This window comes from Oncorhynchus nerka, linkage group LG27, assembly GCF_034236695.1.
Source record: "Oncorhynchus nerka isolate Pitt River linkage group LG27, Oner_Uvic_2.0, whole genome shotgun sequence".
NCBI lineage: Eukaryota > Metazoa > Chordata > Actinopteri > Salmoniformes > Salmonidae > Oncorhynchus > Oncorhynchus nerka.
The window spans coordinates 21,487,167-21,510,290 of NC_088422.1; the positions used below are offsets into that span (position 1 = coordinate 21,487,167).

The window sequence follows — 23,124 nt, forward strand, 5'->3', positions numbered from 1 at the left end:
ATGCCCTCAATAGAGAACTGTGTTCGATCAAGAAAACCTACTCCTGACTCGTTTATTCCACCTTCCCGCTTTAGAGTGACGCCCAATTACTTGGTCCGCTCATACCTTAGACAACAACATAGCACGGCAGCAACACATGACAACACAGCATGGTAGCAACAACATGGCAGCAGCAGAACATGGTAGCAGCACAAAACATTGTACAAACATTATTGGGCACAGACAACAGATGTATGCAAGAAGGTAGAGACAACAATGGATCATGCGAAGAAGCCACTGTCAGTAGTGTCCATGATTGAGTCTTTGAAAAAAGAGATGGAGATAAAACTGTCCAGTTTGAGCGTTTTTTGCAGCTTGTTCCAGTCGCTAGCTGCAGCGAACTGAAAAGAGGAGCGACCCAGGAATGTGTGTGCTTTGGGGACCTTTAACAGAACGTGACTGGCAGAACGGGTGTTGTATGTAGAGGATGAGGGCTGCAGTAGGTATCTCAGATAGGGGGGAGTGCGGCCTAAGAGGATTTTATAAATAAGAATCAACCAGTGGTTCTTGCGATGGGTATACAGAGATGACCAGTTTCCAGAGTATAGAGTGCAGTGATGCGTTTTATAAGGAGCATTGGTAGCAAATCTGATGGCCGAATGGTAAAGAACATCTAGCCGCTCGAGAGCACCCTTACCTGCCGATCTATAAATTACGTCTCCGTAATCTAGCATGGGTAGGATGTTCATCTGAATTAGGGTTAGTTTGGCAGCTGGTGTGAAAGAGCGATTACGATATAGAAAACCAAGTTTAGATTTAACCTTAGCACACATCAAAGCTGCAGGCTGAGAGAAGGACAGTTTACCGTCTAGCCATACTCCCAAGTTCTTATATGAGGTGACAACCTCAAGCTCTAAACCCTCAGTGGTAGTAATCACACCAGTGGGGAGAGGGGCATTCTTCTTACCAAACCACATTACCTTTGTTTTGGAGGTGTTCAGAACAAGGTTAAGGCCTAAGAGCAGAGAAAGCTTGTTGGACACTAAGAAAGCTTTGTTGTAGAGCGTTTAACACAAAATCCGGGGAGGGGCCAGCTGAGTGTAAGACTGTATCATCTGTATATAAATGGATGAGAGAGTTTCCCACTGCCTGAGCTATGTTGTTGATGTAAATTGAGAAGAGTGTGGGGCTTCGGATCGAGCCTTGGGGTACTCCCATGATGACAGGCAGTGGCTGAGACAGCAGATGTTCTTACTTTATACACTGAATTCTTTGAGAGAGGTAGTTAGCAAACCAGGCCAAAGACCCCTCAGAGACACCAATACTCCTTAGCCGGCTCACAAGAATGGAATGGTCTACCATATCAAAAGCTTTGGCCAAGTCAATAAAAATAGCAGCACAACATTGGAGTTTGCCAAAAGGCAGCTAAAGATTCTCAGACTATGAGAAACAAGATTCTCTCGTCTGATGAAACCAAGATTGAACTCTTTGACATGAATGCGTCACGACTGGAGGAAACCTGGCACATTTCTCTACGGTGAAGGATGGTGGAGGCAGCATAATGCTGTGGGGATGTTTTTCAGCAGCAGGGACTGGGAGACTAGTCAGGATCGAAGGAAAGATGAATGGAGAAAAGTATAGAGAGATCCTTGATGAAAACCTGCTCCATAGCGCTCAGGACCTCAGACTGGGGTGAAGGTTCACCTTCCAACATGACAATGCACACAGCCAAGACAATGCAGGAGTGGCTTCGGGGCAAGTCTCTGAATGTCCTTGAGTGGCCCAGCCAGACCCCAGACTTGAACCCGATCGAACATCTCTGGAGAGAACTGAAAATAGCTGTGCAGTAACGCTCCCCATCCAACCTGACAGAGCTTGAGAGGATCTTCAGAGAAGAATGGGAGAAACTTTCCAAATACAGGTGTGCCAAGCTTACATTTACATTTAACATTTAAGTCATTTAGCAGACGCTCTTATCCAGAGCGACTTACAAATTGGTGCATTCACCTTATGACCTCCAGTGGAACAGTAGTGCATCTAAATCTTTTCAGGGGGGGGGGTGAGAGGGATTACTTTATCCTATCCTAGGTATTCCTTAAAGAGGTGGGGTTTCAGGTGTCTCCGGAAGGTGGTGATTGACTCCGCTGTCCTGGCGTCGTGAGGGAGTTCGTTCCACCATTGGGGGGCCAGAGCAGCGAACAGTTTTGACTGGGCTGAGCGGGAACTGTACTTCCTCAGTGGTAGGGAGGCGAGCAGGCCAGAGGTGGATGAACGCAGTGCCCTTGTTTGGGTGTAGGGCCTGATCAGAGCCTGGAGGTACTGAGGTGCCGTTCCCCTCACAGCTCCGTAGGCAAGCACCATGGTCTTGTAGCGGAAGCTTGTAGCGTCATACCAAAGGAGACTCGAGGCTATAGTCGCTGCCAAAAGTGCTTCAACAAAGTACTGAGTAAAGGGTCTGAATACTTATGTAAATGTGATATTTCAGGGATATGTTTTATTATAAATTAGCAAAAATTCTAAAAACCTGTTTTTACCTTGTCATTATGGGGTATTTATCCATTTTAGAATAAGGCTGTAATGTAACAAAAAGTGGAAAAAGTCAAGGGGTCTGAATACTTTCGGGAAGGCACTGTATTTGACACCCATATATATACAAATTATATACAGCCACAGTTTGGCCACAGTCACAGCTACAAGGTATTTTCTATTCCCCAGTGATCCACTTTGTGGACATGTTTACTTGCTAAATGGCCACAGAGGGGCAGTACATGATTGGTATTGTCTTTATTACTATGGCATTAAACTACAGTACCTTTGCCAGTCCAAGCTGTAGGCCTAATTTGGGGATAATACCACAGATGAAGGGGAAGTTATTCATAAGCAGAGCCATATATTGCTTTGGTTATGGCTTAAGTATCTTTGAATACCTTTGAAGACTGAAAGGACTCTGATATTTGGGGGGAGGTTGGGCCCCCAGATAACATAGGAACACATCATAAGCCATTAATTTAATTAGCTTTAAAACGGCTACATTTTCTCTCAGCCTCATGGCAAAATGTGTAGAATAGCAGGAAATTAGATCAGCATTTCTTGAAACTTAATTTATATAGTGGATTTTACTTTATTCTGTTGCATGATTTGTTCTTAAAATGTACACTTAGGGGAATTTTACAAGGGAAAATGTATTTATTTTGTACTTCCATGTCAGCTCTATGCCTGGAAATACCACAGTCCCGGGCAAACGATCCCAATGTTAAACTCTCCCAAATAAAAAGTGTTAAAATGTATTTATCCAAAACTGTGATTCCTAAAAGATGTGTCTGGAGATTTGGTTAAAATTCTAAATGAATCAGAAATGAGCAGGGTCAGTTATACCTTAAGGACTCTTTATTCATGTCTTCATTACATGAAGTACAACAAGACCACTGATGGTCTGCAAAGTTCTCTAGTTTTGATAGATTTAAACAAACCATATTGGAATCACCATGGTCACAACCATAAACTGTCCATCTGCCTGATAGATTAAATTAGAATATGAATTTTGGTTCAAATATGTTACATTTATTTAGGTTTCAGAGTCATAAAACAACTGAAGAAAAACTAAATTGCTACTGTGTATACCACTTGAATGAAGAAGAAAAATGCCATTTTTGTCAAATCCGTAAAACATCAACTCTGTCAGATTTTTGTCTGACATCCACTCCGTCATAGTGCTGAAAGATCTGATAGAATGGTTATTTTTTATTGGGGATTTTCAAATGAAGAATTTTTCATATTCTACAAATGTTTCTATTTAACTTTATTTTTAGAGGCAAAAATATGTCTGTTTTGAGTGTCTGTCGTCAACTCCGTCAGTGGCTTGTCAACTGATGGGTAACCCTCTCAAGATCGACGCTTGAACAATTGAAGTATTTGCTGTGCTAAACCTAAGGGATATTTGCTGTGCTAAACCTAAGGGATATTTGCTGTGCTAGACCTAAGGGATATTTGCTGTGCTAGACCTAAGGGATATTTGCTGTGCTAGACCTAAGGGATATTTGCTGTGCTAGACCTAAGGGATATTTGCTGTGCTAGACCTAAGGGATATTTGCTGTGCTAGACCTAAGGGATATTTGCTGTGCTAAACCTAAGGGATATTTGCTGTGCTAGACCTAAGGGATATTTGCTGTGCTAGACCTAAGGGATATTTGCTGTGCTAAACCTAAGGGATATTTGCTGTGCTAGACCTAAGGGATATTTGCTGTGCTAGACCTAAGGGATATTTGCTGTGCTAGACCTAAGGGATATTTGCTGTGCTAGACCTAAGGGATATTTGCTGTGCTAAACCTAAGGGATATTTGCTGTGCTAGACCTAAGGGATATTTGCTGTGCTAGACCTAAGGGATATTAGCTGTGCTAGACCTAAGGGATATTTGCTGTGCTAGACCTAAGGGATATTTGCTGTGCTAGACCTAAGGGATATTTGCTGTGCTAAACCTAAGGGATATTTGCTGTGCTAGACCTAAGGGATATTTGCTGTGCTAGACCTAAGGGATATTAGCTGTGCTAGACCTAAGGGATATTTGCTGTGCTAGACCTAAGGGATATTTGCTTTATAAATGTTGTTTTATGTTCTAAATCTAGCAAAACATGCCAAAATGCTAACAAAATTAACCCTGGAGCATTTAATAGTGATATGAAACAAAACAAAAAGAAGTTTGGAGATTTGTATTACATATTTGTTATATCTAATGTTATTATTAAACGATCAAGGCCTTTAAACAAGGCAACTGTTTAACCAAGTTGGTGTGTGCAGTTTTATAGCTAATCTACACATTTTGCTATGAGGGTGAGATGAAATGTTCCTCTTCTAGAGTTCAAGGATTCTTGAAAAACAGGACAATATTTTCCACAAATACGTCTTAATTCACCATAAAAGACATTTCATTCAAAAAAAATCCTTGAACTCTACAAGAGCAACATTTCATCTCACCCTCATAGCAAAATGTGTAGATTAGCTATAAAACTGCACACGCCAACTTGGTTAAACAGTTGCGGTGCAAGAGCCAGAACCACAAACTCACCTGGGCTCTAAAACTGAAGCGTTACAGATTCTGCTATAGAAATGTAAAGTTAAATTCCGATTGAGCTGACATAATGCAGTGTTTACCGTGAACATAGTCTCAGCTAAATTTACATTTCAATCATGCTGTTACCATAGCCGTGGGAAGTAGGGGTGCTGAGGGTGCTACAGCACCCACTGAAAAATCGGAATAAAAATATATATATAATATTTGAAATAAAGGTAGTACACTGGGCCTTTACTAGTATTAGTGGACGATATAGACATCTATAGCATGGGCCCGGTCCCTTTCTTTGCAATTTCATTCTAATGGAATCCAGAAAGAACAAAACACTGTCCTAAAACATGTACATCAAAAGGTGCTATAGGCAAAGACACAACTCCACATCAAATTAAATATTTTTCTTGATCAAATAACATGGAAAACAATGACTTTTTGTGCAGTATTAATTTACCATCCTTACAAACCATTACTGTATTGTACATAGGCTGTTAATCTAGGTTTGTACCTGTCGACTTTGTACCTGTAGACAATACACAATACAGTAATTGAGTACTTTGAGACATCAAGTGGTTTGTGATGATGTGATCTGATTAAGTGGCTCAGTTGGGAGAGCATGGTGCTTTTGCAATGCTAAGAATGTGGGTCCGGTTCCCACGGAGGACCAGTATGAAAATGTATGCAGTCACTACTATAAGATGCTCTGGATAAGAGCGTCTACTAAAATGGAATGAAAAGACATTTCAGTTTTCACATAGAAATAAGCTGCATTTGCAAAGTATTTCAAGAAACTGGTATATATTCCACTCACCTGCCCTACCAAGAGACAATGGAGCAAGTCATTACCACCTGCCACCTGTTTTCTGATTTACTGTTGACTTGGACTTCAAGGAAAAGTTGCATTTAACTTGAATTACATGGAAAAATTCTAGTAACTTGAATTTCAATTAAGCTATGTTAACTTTAATTTCAAAGAAAGGTTATATTAACTTGAATTTCCAACACATATTTACTGTGACATATAATAGAATGAGTTATAGGATGAGAATGTCATGGTCAAGTCAGACATAAGTCAGAAACTCCTGATTTTTATCAGAGATACTGATGTTCTTGTTCTTGCAAATTTGATCAGATTAACGGTTTTGTCTATTTGTTTATCAGACTCAGGTTACAAATTCTGGTAGACACTCAAATAGATTTCTGATTGTGCCGGTGTAGTGCCGAAAATCTCCCCCGTGCCAGAATCCCCCCCGCCCCCCACTCCTCGCGTGAACGAGCATTGCTGCGACTTGCTAGTTGAGATTTCTGCTCTTCACTCCGTTGTCAGTTTAGTCTACATTTCACTGATCTTAGTAGCAGAAAGGATTTTTTATTTTTCTCCTATGCTTTCTGCTACTAAGATCAGTGAAATGTAGACTAAACTGACAACGGAGAGAAGAACAGAAATCTCAACCTAGCAAGCAAGTCGCAGCAATGAAGAATTTATTGTGTGCGCGTTCACACGAATGGGGGGGGTTCTGGCAGGGTGAACACCTGGCATATAGGTACCTATAATATAGCACATCATTTGAATAATGTTCCTGAGCTATGGCATTTACCCTGGCCTATGGCCTATAGGGGCTACATCGTGTGTAAACATATTACTGAATGCACTGTATATAGTCTGCACCGTACTGTGCCCAACTCCAGGTTGGAGAACCCCTATAGATTTGTAGAGACAGATTCAGCTCAGTTAACCTAACGTAGTAGGCGTAAAAAGACGCCTGAGCGGAGTTCCCACTTCCGGATGTTAGCATCTTCTGTCGACTCCGCATTGGCTACAGCTCAGTAGTGTCTATGTTCTTCAATTCAGACCAAGGCTACATCTTGTGCGTCAGTGCTTACGTCACATCGTGTCTGCACATGGGGAGAGCGCGCGACTCAGAACTGGTGTTTGTGTGTGTGTGTGTGTGTGTGTGTGTGTGTGTGTGTGTGTGTGTGTGTGTGTGTGTGTGGTGTGGTGTGGTGTGAAGGAGCCAAGGAGGCAGATTTATAACTCCATTTGTAAGGAGTCCAGCGGGTGAATGACATCCCTCCGCTGCAGTCAGGTGACATGTTATTGATTCAGTGCACACGCTGGCAAAAAAAATTATGGTTATGAAATACAGACTAATGATTTAATAAGGTGATGGAGGTTGGTACACAGCAGCTAAAGAGGGATTGATTTGTGACTGACTGAGTAGGCTAGTGCCCCTATGCCCGGCTGTGCCAGTGGGATACATCAAATGTGATTTTAGCAGATGCTCACATGGCTGTGCTGTCATTTAGTTTTTTAATTAACACACGACTTTCTATTCGAATACACTCAGGCTGTAAACCCAGCCCCACATCTCTCATGTTCGAGCTTATGCTATTTGTCCGTTATACAAGGACACAAGTCTAAAGACAAGGCCTCAGGTGAATAACCGGGAGGAGAGGAGAGCGCTTTAACCCCTGACCATCTGGAGCAATCGCAGTAGAATTGGAACGATGGCTGGAGGGCGTATTCCTGACGGCGTCTACGATCTATAACATATGTTTTGGTGCTGGTACGCGCGCCGCCTCTTCCTCAGTGCACTGACTGAACAACGCGACAATAGCCTAAACGGTGTGTGCTTTCGGCTCCATCGTCTCTGTTGGTTATCTATTCATCCACGGCTCTGAATCTGGCAGACCTGCACAGGACATGGTGTTTTGTGTGGAATTTGGCCTATCAGTGTCATCTGTCTGAGAGTCGGGAGAGAGAGAGAAATAGAGAGAGAAATAGAGAGAGAGAGAGAGAGAGAGAGAGAGAGACAGCGCAAAGGAATCCTTGGCATACACACACGTCGGTGTCTCGATGTGATTTTGAGTGATTGGCTGCATTCTTGTGGAGACGAGCGGAACGGATAAACCTATTTTCATCGTCTCACCCATTTGCGCGGATAGCGGCTGGTGCATGCCCGTCTGGGTTGAGCATCTAACAGCGTCTCTTTCTGCTGGAGCTTGGCTGATCCGAACTGTCCTTGGTCGGGCGTGGAGGGAGCCGAGATGAGCGCCTTTCGGAGGGGTAGCTGGGTGTCTCTGTTGGAGTTGTGTTGGGTATTAATGGGACTGTGGAGGCTCGGGGCCGCCTGCCCTGCGTCCTGCTCCTGCAGCGGGACCAGGATCGCCTGTGTGGACCAGGAGCGGGGCATCATGGCTTTCCCAGTGCTGCAGTCTGAGCTGGAGATGGACAACATCACGGACATGTGAGTCACTGTTAATGATCCATCATCACCGTACCAAACATATATGACAGACATAGCATACCTGCCTTATTGGCACACAATAATGAGGTGAAAAAAGGCTATGCGTTTTAGGCTATAAATGTGAGTAGAATTGAAGATTCAATCGAATGGTCAAGTCTCAGTCAGTAATTAGGCTATATGAGTTGTCTAATAAAACCTATTGTATAGTTTTTCAGGGTGATCTTAGGAAAATAAATAAACAAACAAACAATAAGCAACAATTATAGACTGTGTGTGTGTGTGTGTACACGCGCTCGCGTGTTTATGTCAGTGTGAGAGAGATGGGGACACCTGGACGGTGAGAGACTGTTGTGGTGCTATCAGTACCGATTGACGCTCTTCCGTGGCCCCGAGAAGAAACACAACGGAGTGGGGGAGAGGTGTAGTCCTACTCTCGCAGAAACCCATACAGTAGCCTAGTTCAAATATTAGCAAATAGGCTACTACCCCCCCCCCCCCCCCCCCAGACGCTTGGCTCCGATAATAGGCCCAACAGCCTAGAATCTTCTATTCTGAGAAATGTATAGCCTAGGCCATTTTGCTTCCATTGTGAACTAAAACTAATAGGCATAGACTCAATTAATCTCCACCCACGTTTCAGAGCTGTTCAGATTTAGCATAGCCTAATTGAAGACAAACAGAGACTCATCAGGGTTATTTTAACCAAAAATAGGGCTACAGCATTTAGAATGCATGATGTTACGAGGACATGATGGGAGCGTTTTCTAAAGACCATAGTCGATCCTTTGATATCCATAGCCTACTGTCACCGTTATAAGAGTATAAAGATACAATACAAGTAGCCTAACAATATTTATTCTGTTTATATAATAATCGACTGTTAAAAATGACAATAATTAGACGACTTGAGTAAAGGTCTATTGGAAGGTTCCTCTGTATATCCAAACGAACTTGACAAAAATCTTAAACAAAAACTCCCGTCCCCGAAAAACACTTCAACATCGTTTGAAATGTGCTGCATAAACTGCATCTGTCGTTCATTGTAGGTCTACTACTTACTATTCTCTAACCTTTTTTCCCAATTTAATTTTTAACAGATATATTGCAAATCAGAGTAGCTTCTCATCCATCAATGACAAAGACCTGCATTATTACCGGAACCTCACGAATCTGTAAGTATGTTATGTGATATCTTATACTTGTGGTCATGATGGAGCCCAGATTGGATTGGTTGTTGGCATCCAAGCTCAATATGATGATGTTTTTGTGTATATTTGCATTGCAGAACTGTGACTAACAGCAGGCTTACCTATGTGTCTCGGCTGGCTTTCCAGAACAACCTCAAACTCCAGTATCTGTGAGTGGCTTTTATAAGGCTAAATGAATCTCAATTTGAAGGTCAAACTACAGTTCTTACAAAAATAATTGTATCTCCTAAGACAGACAAGAACAGTTGCTGGACTGGTTGTACAGTTTAGTATTTCTTTTGGATATGTCTTTCAACTAATTATTGATAATAATGTACATTCTGATTGACAGGAATCTGAAAGACAACAACTTGTCATCTCTTTATTGGAGGATATTTCGACATTTAAACATATCAAATCTGTGAGTTGATTCTTTCACCCCCCGACTGACAATGTGTCATCATGGATAATAAAAAATAAAGAATAAAAAAAACGTTAGTGCATGTGTGCGCATACCTTCATACATGTGTGTGTTCGTGTCAGTGTGTGATTCAATATTCAACACTGTGTTTCTCTGTGTGTGTAGGATTCTTTCAGGGAACCCACTGCACTGTTCCTGTGAGAACATGTGGATGAAGCTGTGGCTGGGAGAGGAGGCTGATGCTCAGGAGCTCAGATGTATAGAGGAGGGTGGCGGGAGGAAACCTCTCACCAGGCTCAACCCCCCTCACTGTGGTAATGGCCCCAAATTACACGCACACCTCCCAATGATCGTCAAAACACACACCGTGGACCTTATCTTTTTCCACAAACCACTTGCTTTAATTGAAAATGTATCCTTCCCAGCCAAATGTTTTGAAAACAATCCCTTTAATTGCTTTGCTGAATAAACTCTCCTTAGATTCACATGCGGTATCATAATGACAAACCATTATGATTACCCACAAACCAAAGCTGGTCTAGGATCAGTTCCCCCTTCTACTCATTAACACTCACCAGTGTGTGTTGATAACAAAGAGGAACCTGGGCCTGTACTAGTGTGCTCTGGGGCACAGAGGCTATATAACGACAATGATAACAGTTATTGATCCGGCAGTCCAGTCTCCACTCCATTAGGCTGCTATTTTCGCCATCGCCACGGTTACTTGCAGGCCCCTGGAGAGACGGCAGGGGGACCCCTGTGTGAGTGACATATGAAGACGACTCAAGGGAGAGGCATGTGTACGATGCCCCAGGCCTGCCAGGCAGCTAAACACAATGAGAACCTTGCAAACCCCCCTTTTCTATATTTTTCTCTAACATTCTCTCTCTCTCAACATCTCTTTTTCAGGACATCTCTGTCATTCTTTCTCTGTTCATATCTCCCGCTCTCCTTCTGTCATTCTGTACTATATGAAATCCACAGCTCAGTGCAGTAGTTTTCATGTGTTGGATACAGAGGTTATCTGAGACTAAGCTATGGCCTTCACTGCTGCCTACCAATACTTATATTGGAGATGTTGATGCTGTAGGTTCTAGTGTCTAAAACTGGTTACAACCAGTAAACAACCATTGCAACCAGTTTAGCCCACGAGTTGTGTTGTTAAAGATGGACACATTGTAAAGGCATACTGTTCTTTACTAGTGTACTGTAGCTTTTTAGAGTGGGTAGGGTTCACACTGCAGCTGGCAGTGCTTGTAAGAGAGCAACTGAGACTGCTCAAGCTGTAAGGGCTGATTTACTGAAGGTGCTTCAGATGGTATGGTCTGAGTGCTGAAATTAATCGTTTTCTGGGTTCTAGAATCATTGAGAGCGTTGCCAAGCTGATAAGAGTCTTGGCGACGTCCCTTAGTGGAGATAAGAGATCTATCCATTTTATCAACCAGGACTGTCGACACTGGCCCTTCCTCGCCAGACGCTCCCATGCCATTGGCTGCGGCTAAGAGGCAGCCAATCTTCTGATTGGACACGTGGGTCACCTTCAAGTCACAGTCCCATCCTCTCCACCTTTGATTGTGTTGTTGTCTCTACTTAGAGAGGCTCCAAACTGTGTCTAATTAATGTTATCTGAGTTGCGAGACACATGGAGTTGTAGTCTGTGTGTGACCACCGCCGTGTTTGTGCTGTGATTTTGAACTAAGGTTGCATTGAATCTCCCCTTCGTTGTCATTGGCAGTGGTTCCCATGGCGACTCTGAGCCCATCCAAGGTGACGGTGCAGGAGGGTGCTGATGTGGTGTTGACATGCAACACCTCTGGAGCGCCCTCTCCTGAGCTCATCTGGAACATGACCCCACTCGTCTCCTACAATGAGGTCAGTCACCACCGTCGCTCGCCACCAAAAATCCCATGGCTGCATCTCAAATGGCACCCTAGGTCAAAAGTAGTGCACTATATAGGGAATAGAATGCCATTTTGAAGGGACAGGAGTTTTACTGACCATGTGATCTGACCCAGAAAAACTCTGTGCCCATGTTACTAGGGCCTCTAACTTGGGCCCAGATTTGTTCCTGCTTACGTAAGACTCCTGGACCTACCCATCAGCAACAACACTAATCCACCAGTTAAAGGCACATTCCTTCTGTTAAAGGGCGACTGCACTTCCTGATTTGGCCTCGTTTTAGATTTGGTTCATTAAGAAATGCTATGACTGATTTCAAATGTGAGTTGGTTTCAGGGTGTGGTTTGATGTGGGTGTCTCGTGTGTGTTCGCAGGTGGGAAGAGTTAGCCAAATTATTTAGCCAATTAGCTTCAGCCATCTGGTGTGCGACCATGGTAAAGTTGGTTTGACTTTTGATAGATTTGGGGATAGTTAGGGACCATCCATAAACAACACAATGTAAATGGGACTTTTAGTTTCCTCATTAAATTCTTTCAATATTTGTAGTTGGTTTGAAGTTAAGTTAATGGAATTGGGAGCTATTGACCTTTTAAAATATTGTCCCATGTACATTCTATAATTTAGTGATGGTCCCTAACTAGCCCCATAGGGATATCAAATGTCAAACCAAATTGACCAAGGGCATTATGATCAGCTCTTAATTGATTATTACTTTATGGGTGCTGCCAGCTGTGTGCATGTGGGCAGGACTGAAATAAACCCAACCCAAGGAAAACTGTTATGGTACCCTTCATTCCTTGACACCATTTTTTACGATCATTTCGCAATTCTCAGTTTTGGACGAGGCTGACTTTATGACCAAAATTATACTATTTACACTATGTAGTCAATTTTGACAATATAATACATTTTTCTGATGTCACATGGGCCATTTTCAGAACGAGAAGTTGCTTTTTAGGGGCAGTCGCTCTTTAAGACAGAGAATCTGGCAGCCTATTTAGTCAGAGGTGCAGATGCAAAAATAAGTGTTATTTATTTAACAGTAAAGTTGATGAGAAGACTGGATACAGAGCTGTATTTACAAAATATACAAAGGCAGAAAAATATAGAAAAATTTGTTAACAGAAAGAATTAACTTGAAAAAACAAACTTACTTGGCCAATAGCAGAATTACCTCAGCTCGAAGGAAGACTAAGGTAAAACGCCTATAAACTCACACGTCTCACTATATGGCAGAGCTATAGCATCATCAACATGTTGCCTAGACAAACAGCTCTACCTGAATGAGGTGAACAGGGATCCTAAAATGACCTACCCTTACCTAGCATAAACCATTCACACCTTTAAACAGATCAATTCTTAATGAACAGGGATAATATACACTTTAACGGCAGTACTGTTTCACACTATATATATATTTTACAATGGGCGTGGTCAGCTTTATATAATGCAGATATTTTAACACTGAGTCTTTTAACCAATTATTAACCAGCATTGGCCTATAATGTTACTTGCTAATCTAGGCGTAACACCATTTGTTTGTCATAGGTGCTCAGAAGAAGCAACACTATGTCAAAAATTAACAAGACACTAGGGAAGGATATCTGTTTAGAAATGGTAAACAATAATCTTACAATAGCACTAATAACCAGCAACAGGTATTGTGTTTGCAAAATAGTTTCAAAATAGTTGTGGATGGGTAAAAGCATTGGTAATATGGATGAGGTGGGTGCCTGACTCACTGTGTCTCTGCATGGTCCTCTGCAGATTGAGGCCTCAGGGCAGGTGTCTGAGCTCCATCTCTATAACCTCTCCTCACTGGACAACAACTGTAAGATCACCTGCAGCGCTGAGAACATTGTGGGCGAGAATGAGTCCTCAGTCTTCCTCGACATCCTCTGTGAGTTCCAAACATGACTCTAGACAAGGAGGGAATAGAATGAGAATAATACCGTTGTCTTAACTAGTTTTTCTTCTGGACCATGTTTTGTCTTTATTCCCCCTTTTGCTTCTCCCTCGATCTTTCTCACTCACCCATCCTCTCTTTCTCACTCACCCATTCTCTCTTTCTCACTCACCCGTTTTCTCTCTCCCTCCCCCAGTTCCCCCTAACATCAGTAAATTGAGTGATGCCTACTCAGACCACCACTGGTGCATCCCATTCAGTATGTCTGGGAACCCAAAACCTGATCTCCGCTGGCTGTTAAATGGGGAGCCGGTAAATGAGGGACCCTACATCATGACTATGATCCATGACTTCTCTGAGAGGGAGTTCCACGGCTGCCTGCAGCTGGACAGCCCCACACACATCAACAACGGACCGTACACCCTGCTGGCCAGCAACAAGTACGGACAAGACCGCAAGACCGTCGAGGCTCACTTCATGCTTGACCCCTTTGATGGAGGTATGTGGTGTGTAGTCAACCCCTATCCCACTTGTGTCAATCTGAGAGGATTGGATAGTCTGTAATATAGCAACAATTACACCTGGCCTATCAAAGGGGAATATGGAGATATTACCATATTGCTAACACCTATATGTCCAATCTTCTCAGATCTACTCAAGTGTTTAGGGGGTAGGGGCCAGGGGTCAAATTACACTTAGGACAGGGGTGTCAAACTCAATTCCTAGAGGGCTGTGTGTCTGCTCATTTTTGTTAATTATTTTCAATTGGTGTCCAATTAGACCTAGACAACCTGTTGAGGGGAGTTCCTAACTAATCTATGACCTTTATTTCTCAATCAAGTACTTTTTGTATTTTACCCAACAGGAACAGTGACAGAACCACTTTACTATGGTGAGTGGCTCTTCAAATATTTACATGCAACATTGACTGTCTAAATCGCTCATTGAACTGTTGAGAGAATAATTCAATGTTCTTTACTTTAATGAATATCAGATGTCCTGACACTAAAGATGATTGACTTGAGAAGTACTTTAAAGACTGATTTCTGAGGTTTGCTTTTTGTGTTATTGAGTGTTAATAGTTGATTTTCTCTTCCCTCTCCTCACACCCTGGATCTGGGTACCACAGACCCAACTACAGGTATAGTTACTCTCCCTTCACATTACCCAATCACACAGCAGAGGTTAACAAGTACATAAGCCTATGTCACTCTGACACTCAGAGGGAATACTTTACTTGAAAGGTAACTATATAAGGACTTCATAACACATTCATTACCCAACCCATATATACTGCATTCATAGGTAGCACATGCTTATGTCAACAACCACAAGACATAATACAAATATTGTTATGAAGTGCTTATGTAGGTATCCCTCAAGTAACGTGTTACCCACAGGGACAGGGACATTTAATCAACGTCATTGTCATTGAGGGATACTGTAGCATCTGCTGTCTTCTCTGCTCTTTGAAAACAGAGGACACACCTCTAGAGCCACCAGAAGACAGAGTTGCTGTAAGTCACACTCTAAGTCACCTCTTTATGTGCGTGTTTGTGGGAGCCTGTACCTGTTGTGGGAGCAATGCTTATAACATTTTGTTTATGTTTTTGTACAATCTGTGTTACCACTACTTTTAGTAGTCGTACTACTATCTAGTATGTTTAGGGTTGACAGTGTGTTTAAGTTTTATATTTCATGTTTTTATATGGTAGGTGTATCTTGGTGGTAGTAGGCTACACACTGTGACACATGGTATTTTGGAGTGGTAGTGGTGGTCCTAGCTCAACAGCTTTGTCATTCTTTCAGGTATATGTGGTCGTAGGGATTGCAGCAGTAGCCTTCATGGGTTTTCTATTGATGCTGGTCATCTTGAAATTCGGGGGAAACTCAAAGTTTGGAATCAAAGGTAAGTCCCTTTACACAGTATACTACTGTAGCCTATGGGTCTTTCTCTCCAATCTGAAATTGCACCCTATTCCCTAAATAGTGCACTTATTTTGGCACTGGCACAGTATAGGAAGTAGGGTACCATTTGGGATAAAACCATAGAGTGGGATCTGAATGGTGGTAAAGAGGTACTCAGACATTTCTAGTGAATAACATGCATGTGGATCTCCGTCTCAATGTCTCACTATACCTTGTTCCATACTAATCATCCGCCCATGCAGATAACGCTGCACTGTAGCTCGTCTCTGTCTTTACTGATGCTGCTATGGAATAACGCAGAGGGACTGAAGAGGATTTAGATACTAACCCATATTAGGAATAACAATAGAGGTGTAAAACTGACTGTCACTCAAATCGCTGATGTTGTATTGTTTGTACTAATAATTAACCATACTGGGAAATGATATGAGGATCAAAGTGTGACTATGCCTTCAAAAATACCTTTTGAACGCTATCCTGAAATCCTCTATTTGCAATGGATTGAATTCCGACCTGAGTGTGTGTATTTTGGATGAGATTGTGTGTGTAGGAGTATGGGAAGGCCAGGGCTGCCTCAGTGTGGTCAGTTATTTTGGTGCTGATTGATTTATTGCCCCTCTGAGGGGAACGGGTGTGAAAGGAAGAGAGGGGGAGAAGTGGTATCTCCTTTCCTCTGCGGAAGTGGAGGATGAGGTTCCACCGGAGGCGTCAATTCCTCTCCTTCCTCTGTACGTGTATGTGTGTGCTTTTCTGCGCGCACGTGTGAGTATCTGAGTAGGAAGTTAGCTGGAGTTTCAGCGTTGTGTGTATCTGAGCAGGAAGTTAGCTGGAGTTTCAGCGTTGTGTGTATCTGAGCAGGAAGTTAGCTGGAGTTTCAGCGTTGTGTGTATCTGAGCAGGAAGTTAGCTGGAGTTTCAGCGTTGTGTGAATCTGAGCAGGAAGTTAGCTGGAGTTTCAGCATTGCCTGCAGGAACTTTCACTACGCGTCTCTGTCTCTTCACTGCAGTTTCTATTCTCTCCTTTCTGATGGAGGAAGTGACACTCCTGTCACTCAAAATCATGATCCACACTAAAATAAAACATTTGGGAAACTTGAAATGCCCAAGACACACACTTTCACTATTATGACCCACATACCGCAATCTTTATAAAGACACATTGGAGCCAAGTGAAGACTGACTGATCTCCTACTGTGTATGGCTAAAGAAGTGTATTCCTTCTCACTGCAGTCCTTGTATGTAATGTATCCTGCTCATAGGCTGGTGTACAGAAGTGTAAAGCAAAAGACTTTCCCAATCCACTAGCATTTAGCTAATGTATACACACACACACACACAACAGACAAAAGGTGTAAAGAGACCGTACTGAACACTGGGTGCTCAGTCAACTGTTCAGGAGCATGTGAGACATCTAGACACACTTTCTCTGGATGCCTCGGTGCATAACACACACAACAGACAAAAGGTGTGAAGAGACCGTACTGAACACTGGGTGCTCAGTCAACTGTTCAGGAGCATGTGAGACATCTAGACACACTTTCTCTGGATGCCTCGGTGCATAACACACACAGTAAAAGGGTCAAATGTACATGGTTCAAATGAACCTGTTACTGCTCTTCTGTCACAATAAGATGTGGTATATAGTAAGGATCAGAGGTTACTCCTTTTTACTCTACACTGTTTTATGTGCGTGTAGATTTAAGTTATTGTAATTTACAATTTGTGAGAGTTTTTTGTGTGTAATTTTACCCCTTTTTCTCCCCAATTTCGTGGTATCCAATTGTTGTAGTAGCTACTATCTTGTCTCATCGCTACAACTCCCGTACGGGCTCGGGAGAGACGAAGGTTGAAAGTCCGATACAAAACCCAACTAAGCCGCACTGCTTCTTAACCCAGAAGCCAGCCGCACCAATGTGTCGGAGGAAACACTGTGCACCTGGCAACCTTGGTTAGCACGCACTGCGCCCAGCCCGCCAAGGACATCCCTGCCGACAAGGACATCCCTACCGACCAAGCCCTCCCTTACCCGGACGACGCTAGGCCAATTGTGCGTCGCCCCACAGACCTCCCGGTCGCGGCCGGTTACGACAGAGCCTGGGCGAGAACCCAGGGACTCTGATGGCACAGCTGGCGCTGCAGTACAGCGCCCTTAACCACTGCGCCACCCGGGAGGCTACAATTTGTGAGAGTTATTAGGAGTGTGTGTGTGTGTGTGTGTGTGTGTGTGTGTGTGTGTGTGTGTGTGTGTGTGTGTGTGTGTGTGTGTGTGTGTGTGTGTGTGTGTGTGTGTGTGTGTTTTCAGAGCGTTAAGGATTTAGAAGATGTAGTCTCCATATAGAATAAGTTCTGAATACTTTTCTGTGATGGGCATCATAGAAAAATAAGTTTGTCAGGTATTGGCCAAAATACATTTTAATTAGAGTATCTGTCTTTACAAATATGTTGTTACATGAGAAAACAGACCTAAACCTGTTTGAAATTTCTCTGACCCTTAAAGGCCCAAATATGTGATTTTCCTGTTTTTATATACACTGAGTATACAAAGCATTAGGAACACCTTCCTAATATTGAGTTGCACCCCCTTTTGCCCTCAGAACAGCCTCAATTCATCGGGGAATGGACTCTACAAGGTGTCGAAAGCGTTCCACGGGGATGCTGAACCATGTTGACTCCAACGCTTCCCACAGTTGTGGCAAGTTGGCTGGATGTCCTTTGGGTGGTGGACCATTCTTGATACACATGAGAAACTGTTGAGTGTGAAAAACCCAGCAGCGTTGCAGTTTTTGACACACTCAAACTAGTGAGCCTGGCACATGCTACCATACCCCGTTCAAAGGCACTTAAATATTTTGTCTTGCCCATTCACCCTCTGAATGGCACACATACACAATCCATGTCTCAGTTGTCTCACGGCTTAAAAAATATGATTTAACTTGTCTCCTCCCCTTCATCTACACTGATTGAAGTGGAATTAACAAGTGCCATCATTAAGGGATCATAGCTTTCACCTGGATTCACCTGGCCAGTCTTTGTCCATAATGTTTTCTACACTCAGTGTATATTTCCACACTATAAGGTTGGAATATCTCTGTGACATTTTGGTGGGATGGAGTTTTGGCCTGCCATGGTGACATCACTAATGACAGCTAGTTTTCAGCTTTCCCCTCCCTAATCCCAGACAGTCCTAGTAAAATTCATGCTTGAGAAATTGCTCTTTGAAAACAATCACAGTAAGGTACTTAATTGTTTCTCAGAAATCATTTGATATTGAGATAAAAACAGCTGCATTGGACCTTTAAAACAACCTTGGTTGGTTTGATAATGAACTTTTCTTTGGAATGACAAAAAAAGAGAGAAGAGCAGCAGAAAAAAATAGCTAGATGGAGAGAGAGGGAGCGAGCACTGTATGCTTATCAATGATTCAGGAAGGCAGGTATCAGTTTTCTCTGTGTTTGGAAGAGTGCCGGATGATCAATACATCTCTCTCAAGGTCAGAAGTATCTCTGATAGGACTCAACAGACCATGCTCATGCTGCATGTTCTCCTCCTCCTGCAGAGCACACTTAGGCCCTGTTCCATTCCTGCCTTCATGGACCTCCCTCACTCCCTGCACTACCTTTTTCGGGATCTGTACAGAACAGGGCCCATGGTTCCATAGGTCTCCAGAGGACCATAGGCACAACGGCGATGAGTAACCTTGCCAAAGACCGGAAGTTTTGTGCTCCCAGAGCTGATGTAGGCTTTAGCTCAATGGGCTATCCATATGGAAGTATGCAAATGCCCTGGGTTCAATGCCTGGGAGGACACAAACATGATACAGGGGGACACACACAAACACACACACAATGTTCCCCCTGAGTACTTGAGACATGTGTGGAATGCTTTTGTGACAGCCTGTGGGAGTTTGAAGTCACTTGTCTCTCTTTGGTCAATCACAGATAAAGTGCCCACTTGAGGGGTCAGAGGTCAATGTGTGTATGAGAGATGTGCCGACTGGACAGGCAACAGCAGATCTCTTCCCTCTCCCATAGCGACAGGAAATGTGTGTTGGAGTATTAACTCAGGGCCTAGTCACAACCTTCTCTTCCACCTTCTAGAGCAATTTTTCCTGCTCAGGCCACATAGGAAAGGATATACTCTATGACATACTGGGGCCATACGTGCGAACATTAGAAAAAGTTTAACTTTAACCTGGACCTCGGTCTCAAAATGCGCATCAGCCAATTAAAATCACTGACGTAGTTGGACGTGACCCAACACTTGTTTATGAAAGAACACATAACAGAAGTCCAATGGTACGTTCTGGTACTAGATCACATGTGTTTGACTGACTGGTCATATACACAGTGTACAAAACATTAAGGACACCTTCCTAATATTGAGTTGCACAAACTCCCTTTTACCCTCAGAACAGCTTCAATTCGTCAGGGCAAGGACTCCACAAGATGTCAAAAGCATTCCACAGGGATGCTGGCTCATGTTGACTCAATGCTTTCCACAGTTGTGGCAAGTTGGCTGGATGTCCTCTGGGTGGTGGACCATTCTTGATACACACAGGGAACTGTTGAGCGTGAAAAACCCAGCAGTGTTGCAGTTCATCACACAAACCGGTGTGCGCCTGGCACCTACTACCATACCCCGTTCAAAAGAACTTAAATATTTTGTCTTGCACATTCACCCATTGAATGGCACACATACACAATCCAGTGTTTCCCCCTTTCAAATGTAGAATTACATTTATTGTATTAATGTGTTGAGAAGAATAAATGTAATGAGGAACTTCTTGTTGGAGTCCCTCTTGCAGACCGACATGTAGGCTTCTGACACTGCTACATAAATAATCATCACTATTATAGGCTATATTACATAGACGTGTAGGCTACACATACATTTTTATGCGTTATTGTAAATATCCACTTAGTCACATATGCGCTATTTGAATCTAGCATCGAGGACCAGCAGTGAACAGTGTTTTCTTTAACAAAAATGCCTGATGCGAGGGGGGCTCGAACCCACAGATAATGTTTTTATTTGACCTTTATTTAACTAGGCAAGTCAGTTAAGAACAAATTCTTATTTTCAATGACTGCCTAGGAACTGTGGGTTAACTGCCTTGTTCAGGGGCAGAATGTGCACTGTTGTTTTAAAGTCAACCGATTTAGCAGTGTGTACCACCAGGAAGCAATGACGAAGATGGTACATGACAGCTTTTTGACAAGTCCATAAGCTTTTTTGACTTAATATTATTTATTTTTTGTGATGTACGACAAACTGAATGTTGTATAGACCTCCTTTATCTTTTTTTCCGTAAAGGCACATGGATTTGTGTGAAACAGATGAGCAAAAACGTGGGATTTTAAATATGCAGAAACGTTTTGAATTTTGTCTAACATTAGTAGCTGGTAGCCATCATCATGCAATATTGTCACTCTACTGTACACTGGAGACAGACCAAGCGGAACAAAAGTAAACCAAATATCCATCTGGTGGCCAAGTTGACCTATTCCTAGAAATGCCATTGGTTGGTGGATATAAAATCTAAGATCTTTGATAGGCTGATGCAGAATTTGTTACAGGAAGTAATCATGGTCAGCTGGTGAGGTTAGCATAGGGCTAACGTGTACCAGTTACAATGTAGCTTTCTATCACTTGCAACTACATTGACGATTGTAATTGGCTGATGCAAAGGTTAAATACATTTTAAAAATTGAATGTTTGCAAGTATAGACCCCATCAGTTTTACTTGGGCTGTGGCGGTAAAGAAATTTCATCAGCCGGTGTTACGGTAATTGACCGTTAATTAACATAAACTGGCTTCCACACATAGCCTACAAGCCACTGATGCAGACCTTTGGAACTTCTACGTTTTAAAAAGTCTAATAAATCCATGTAATATAGCCTAATATAACTTCTCAATAAATCCATTATTTATTTTAGACAGGTCTAAAGAAGCATGATATGAAGAAAATGTAGAACAGAATAGCATACTCTGAGTGCTTAATTTAGAGTTATTCATGGAACTTTAGTTGTTCTACAAACGTTGGGCTGTAGGTTTTGATTTTTAATACATTGTAAGGCTGCATGATGAAACTCTAATGATGATTTGAAAAAAGTTGCTTGAAAGGCATGAGCTCTGCTTTGTTTTTTTGCGCAGGCTGTACACACTTCAATAGTCTCTCATTCACAATCTGACAAGCACTTGATAATGCCTCGAATTTCCCGGCGGCATCCCCTTTGTGGCCGTAATGCACCCTAAGAAAGTCCATGCCTTTTGCGGCCCGGAGTGCTGCGTTGTGCCCTTCTCCCTGAGTGCTGCGCAATCCGAAGCGCCTCTCACTCACATGGCTCTCCATTACATGATCGGGTCTTTCTCACAGGCTACAAGTGAAGGCAGACACATCGGGGACGCACGTCCTTATCCAATTCCAATGCGCATATTGAAGATATTGGAAGAACTGTCCACATTTACTTTTTGTCAGCCAACAAGATGAGTAGGCCTAACAAACAGCGAAAGCACGAGCCTATTTCAATCTACTATCCCCCATAGTACAAAAGTCCACCTATTCTATTCTGCGCAATAAATAAATATTCCAAACAAAGTCTGGGACATTCATGGGGTGCAATAGATCCCAAATCAATACAACCACTAGCAGGTAGCGGCAGGTAGCCTAGTGGTTAGGGCATTGGACTAGTATCCGAAAGGTTTCAAGATTGAATCCCTGAGCTGACAAGGTAAAAATCTGTCGTTCTACCCCTGAACATGGCAGTTAACCCACTGTTCCTAGGCTGTCATTGAAAATAAGTATTTGTTCTTAACTGACTTGCCTAGTTAAATATAGGTAAAATAAAAAACATTTTTACACAATTTAGCTGACGCAACAGATCAGAATGTTTAGCTTAAAATGTTGATAAACTATTAGGCTATTTCTTCACATTATAAGCGCAGCAATTATGCATGTAATGCTTTTATTATAAAGATGCATTTTTATGGTGAAAATGATCTTCCCCAAACTTTATTTATTTATGTATTTATTTTTATTTTTTTCACCTTTATTTAACCAGGTAGGCTAGTTGAGGACAAGTTCTCATTTGCAACTGCGACCTGGCCAAGATAAAGCAAAACAGTGTGACACAGACAACAACACAGAGTTACACATGGAGTAAACAATAAACAAGCCAATAACACAATAAACAAGTCAATGACACAGTAGAAAACAGAAAATCTATATACAGTGTGTGCAAAAGGCATGAGGAGGTAGGCAATAAATAGGCCATAGGAGCAAATAATTACAATTTAGTAGATTAACACTGGAGTGATAAATGAGCAGATGATGATGTGCAAGTAGAGATACTGGTGTGCAAAAGAGCAGAAAAGTAAATAAAATAAAAACAATATGGGGATGAGGTAGGTAGATTGGGTGGGCTATTTACAGATGGACTATGTACAGCTGCAGCGATCGGTTAGCTGCTCAGATAGTTGATGTTTAAAGTT

At 42.4% G+C, this 23,124-nt stretch overlaps 1 protein-coding gene across 1 annotated transcript in view; it reads left to right on the top strand.

Moving 5' to 3' along the window:
• Positions 1 to 7,662: 7,662 nt before the first annotated feature.
• The window catches only part of ntrk2a (neurotrophic tyrosine kinase, receptor, type 2a), a 62,294-nt gene continuing 46,832 nt past the window's right edge, over positions 7,663 to 23,124 (top strand). The window contains exons 1-12 of the mRNA XM_065011444.1: positions 7,663 to 8,290; positions 9,388 to 9,462; positions 9,576 to 9,647; positions 9,830 to 9,898; positions 10,064 to 10,212; positions 11,634 to 11,770; positions 13,566 to 13,698; positions 13,901 to 14,203; positions 14,576 to 14,596; positions 14,834 to 14,845; positions 15,184 to 15,221; positions 15,514 to 15,613. Coding sequence (XP_064867516.1) covers positions 8,091 to 8,290; positions 9,388 to 9,462; positions 9,576 to 9,647; positions 9,830 to 9,898; positions 10,064 to 10,212; positions 11,634 to 11,770; positions 13,566 to 13,698; positions 13,901 to 14,203; positions 14,576 to 14,596; positions 14,834 to 14,845; positions 15,184 to 15,221; positions 15,514 to 15,613 — 1,309 coding nt within the window. The 5' untranslated portion in view covers positions 7,663 to 8,090. The remainder of the gene's footprint in view (positions 8,291 to 9,387; positions 9,463 to 9,575; positions 9,648 to 9,829; positions 9,899 to 10,063; positions 10,213 to 11,633; positions 11,771 to 13,565; positions 13,699 to 13,900; positions 14,204 to 14,575; positions 14,597 to 14,833; positions 14,846 to 15,183; positions 15,222 to 15,513; positions 15,614 to 23,124) is intronic.